Source organism: Brassica napus, chromosome C7 (genome assembly GCF_020379485.1).
Source record: "Brassica napus cultivar Da-Ae chromosome C7, Da-Ae, whole genome shotgun sequence".
Classification (NCBI taxonomy): domain Eukaryota; kingdom Viridiplantae; phylum Streptophyta; class Magnoliopsida; order Brassicales; family Brassicaceae; genus Brassica; species Brassica napus.
In genome coordinates, this window is record NC_063450.1 from 15,214,705 (window position 1) to 15,218,697 (window position 3,993).

The 3,993-nt window shown below is 28.5% G+C and overlaps 1 protein-coding gene across 1 annotated transcript; it reads right to left on the reverse strand.

Moving 5' to 3' along the window:
• Positions 1 to 1,116: 1,116 nt before the first annotated feature.
• Positions 1,117 to 2,456, reverse strand: LOC106379306 (xyloglucan endotransglucosylase/hydrolase protein 3-like). The gene is made up of 4 exons (XM_013819300.3): positions 2,212 to 2,456; positions 1,945 to 2,045; positions 1,661 to 1,854; positions 1,117 to 1,547 (listed from the first exon to the last, which is right to left on the reverse strand). The coding sequence occupies exons 1-4, from the start codon at positions 2,411 to 2,413 to the stop codon at positions 1,172 to 1,174; spliced, it is 873 nt and encodes a 290-aa protein (XP_013674754.1). The 5' UTR covers positions 2,414 to 2,456; the 3' UTR covers positions 1,117 to 1,171.
• Between the last annotated feature and the right edge of the window lie 1,537 nt (positions 2,457 to 3,993).

Here is a 3,993-nt window from a genome sequence, read left to right on the forward strand (position 1 = left end):
TCAATAAAAAAATATGTTTAGGTAATTATATATTGTGTCTTATACATGCAAACATATATTCCTCATATTTACACATACGTATGTATGATAAAAACATCGTAATTAAAAAAAACTTGTGTTAGCATCATAAGATGTAATAAGGATGATAAAAAAATTGAATTGTTTAAAGAAATAAAAGAAAATACTCAGATAATATTTTTCTTGCCAATACTATTTTTGTGAAAATAATATGAGGAAGCTTAAACCTAAATATAGATGTGAAAATAATATTTATTTTGGTTAATATTTTTGTATCATACATTTATCTGTTAAAAAAGAAAGTTAGTTATTTATATGAAAATAATAAGAGTACTTTTAAATTTTTATTTTTTTGAGGTTATAAAAAAGGAATATCACTTATTTTATAGTTAGTTTTTCTATTTGATTTTTATTAAATAATTTCTTGTACTTGTAGGATTTTATAATTCGTTTTTATTAATTTTTTTCAAAAAAAATTAATATTTTCTCTTATAATATCATTCTTTAGTATCTTTAAAATGAAAAATATACAAAATATTTTAAAAAGAAAAAAAATACTTTCAAATATTTTTTACAATTATTCTTTGTTTATAGAATTTTCAAAAATTAAATTTACTATCAAATAGTTTTAAAAGATTATTCTATGTAATAGTAATTTTTCTTTTCTTAACTCCTAAAAAGAATAATAAACTATATTTTGTAATAATTTTTCTTTTCTAGTGTCCCAAAAAATGTAATAATAATTTTTTTTTTCTATTTTTTTTTTAAATTCTAATAAAAGAGAATTGTAACATATTTTTGACCCATGTCACAATCTTAATAAATTAATTGACACATGTCGCAATCATATTAATTAACAACTTTGAAGAACCAAACTTTATATAATAAGACTAGATTTTATCTTTCCTTTTACGCGCAAATCTGCAATAATAATTTAGTTTAATTTTTATAATAACTTGGATTTAAAAAATGCAATAATTTATATAAACTATATCATTATTCCCCTCCCTTACCCCCCCCCACCCCCCCCCCCCCCCCCCCCCCCCCAACCTCAGAAGAAAGCTGATATAACCTCTTTTTTATCTTACTTGCGACTTATTTATTTATGAAATTTTCCCTGGGCATATATAATAATTATTAACGTTATGTAATTTCAATAACATTCTCTTGGAGGACTTTGGTACTTAGTGCAATAGTCATAGTTCATGTACTTCTTCCTGATATGCTCATAGATTTTCTGTTCGTATCCGCTTAGCCTTTGATATTTGCCTCCATTCCACCAGTAGTTGGAAGATCCACAAGTGGCGACGTTATCACTCCGACCATCTATGTAGCAGCCTGAGAGGCCGGAAAAGTCTTGGAAATGGGCAATGAAAGGAGAGTATGCATAGTTAATCTTGGTCCGACCGCCATCAGTTGCCCAAGCGTCACCGTTCCAGAGACTGGCCTCTACTTGCATCGGCTTTGATGGATAGTTAACCCCGTTTTGGTTCTTGTAGACTCTTATCGGGATGTTGTCAACATAAAACCTATCATTCATCCCATCCTTAGTCTTGATTTTATTCTTAGGGAACAAACAAAATTATCATTTTTCATGAAATGAATAGAGAAGATATCAGTAAGGACTGTAACAAGAACGTACACAATTTGGTAAGGGTTCCAAAGAATCCCATAAGTGTGGTAATGTTTGATGGGGTTAAACCAAAGCAAGAACCTCTCTTCTCTGTTTCCTTCTCCATTCGCAAAGACATTTGTCTGTAACGTTATGGGTTTTCCATCATTGTTCCCTAAGAACTCGAAGTCAATCTCATCGTGATTACTTCCCAACGAAGTCAACTGTCATTATTTACATATAAAGACAGTTAAATAAATATGAATGTTGAGTTAGTCATCTACACATGTATATTATCAATCATACAAACGAACATAAAAAGCGGTGACGACCCCGCCAGAATTTCCTCCGGGCACTTTGATTCTCATTTGAAAGAGACCTGATCCGTAAATGTTCTTGGACTCGAACCCGGCACCTGTACACGTACGTAGAAGCCAAACCAGTGTCACTTTAGTATATTTAATTACACACCATATGATCATACTTGGTCACTAATAAATAGAGCCCTTTGGAGTTTGGACTATAAAATTTCTTGTCTTTTTGTATTTTTATAAGAGGAAACAAAAGAAAGAGATACTAACCTGAAGACTGATCCATGTAAAGATCAACTTCTTTGCCAGAGTGAAGTGTGGAAATATGACCTTGACCCCATTTAACAACATAGTTCTGACCGAAAGTTACATATTTCTCGACTCCTCTCCCTCCGATAAACCTAGCATCAACCATTGTTATCCATGACCATAACGCTACTGCAAAAACACCAACGATTTTCGTATGTATCATCTTGGTTTGATTTTTCTCTGAGGTACTATAGTGTTGCACCTATACAAGCTGGTTTAATAAGGTTGAAAAAGTGGAAAGCATGAAAGATATGGTGGAGACAGAGAGATTAGAGTCACATCAAATTCTCTATACATCTCCTACACGCCAGTTCTTATTGTCCCATGCCCATCACCATTCTCTCTTTCTTTTTCTTCGAGATGTAGTTATCCATTAAATATTCTCTTCTACAATATATAGCGCTATTATGAGAAGTATGTTGCTTCGATCGACTATGGATATCACTTATATGATTTTAGGTGCGTGGAAAATTTGATGGAGTTAGAGTATATGCATATAAGAAATGTTAAGATTATCAAGTTTTGTTACGTGTTGATCAAAAAAAAAAAGAATTAAGTGTTTGTCCTACTAATAAAATGAAAACAAACGTTAAGATTAGTTGTAGTTCTAAATTTGTGTTCTCTTTCTTTTTCGTATTGAATCTATACTAATAAAAGGGACCTTTTGAGGCTCCATGGAGCGTCCACATCAGCAAAAAAAAATCTCCCGAAAGATGACACGTGGCATAAAATATAGTTTTATATTTTAATATTACTAATTTCGAAAATTATAAATAACATGTAAACATACAGTATAAAAAACGGAAAAACTACATTAAACATATGTAAGATTACCATTTTTCACTTAAAAAAAAATACGGCTTATCTCCATAATGTAACATTACCGTTTTATAAAAAAAAAAACAAAAAAATTATATATAATTTCGAAAATAATAAATATATGTAAACATACAACATAAAAAATGAAAATATTACATTAAACATATGTAAGATTACCATTTTTCACTAAAACAAAGACGGCTTATATCCATAATGTAACATTACTATTTTGTAAAAAAAACATTATATATAATTTCGAAAATAATAAATAATATGTAAACATACAACATAAAAATGGAAATACTACATTAAACATATGTAAGTTTACCATTTTATATTTAAAAATAAAAATAATATGTAAACATACAATATAAAAAAATGGAAAAACTACATTAAACATATGTAAGATTACTATTTTTCACTAAAAAAAATGGCTTATCTCCATAATGGAACATTACCATTTTATAAAAAAAGAAAACAAACATAAATATAACTATTTGACTATTTGTCCAAGTTCTTCTATTAAAAATTATATATAATGTTTTTTTTTACAAAATAGTAATGTTACATTATGGAGATAAGCCGTCTTTTTTTTTAGTGAAAAATGGTAATCTTACATATGTTTAATGTAGTATTTCTATTTTTTATGTTGTATGTTTACACTATATATAATTTTTTTGTTTTTTTTTATAAAACAGTAATGTTACATTATGGAGATAAGCTGTGTTTTTTTAAGTGAAAAATGGTAATCTTACATATGTTTAATGTAGTTTTTCCGTTTTTATGTTGTATGTTTACATATTATTTATAATTTTCAAAATTAGTAATATTAAAATATAAAACTATATTTTATGCCACGTGTCATCTTTCGGGAGGTTTTTTTTGCTGATGTGGACGCTCCATGGAGCCTCAAAAGGTCCCTTT

Excerpts from the sequence above, each read along its gene's own strand:
- LOC106379306 (XM_013819300.3), bottom strand. The coding sequence starts at position 2,413 with ATGATACATACGAAAATCGTTGGTGTTTTTGCAGTAGCGTTATGGTCA. Across the intron at positions 2,046-2,211 it reads TTACATGGATCAGTCTTCAG|GTGCCGGGTTCGAGTCCAAG; the intron begins GTTAGTATCTCT and ends GTACGTGTACAG. Across the intron at positions 1,548-1,660 it reads TGGAACCCTTACCAAATTGT|GTTTTATGTTGACAACATCC; the intron begins GTACGTTCTTGT and ends GATGAATGATAG.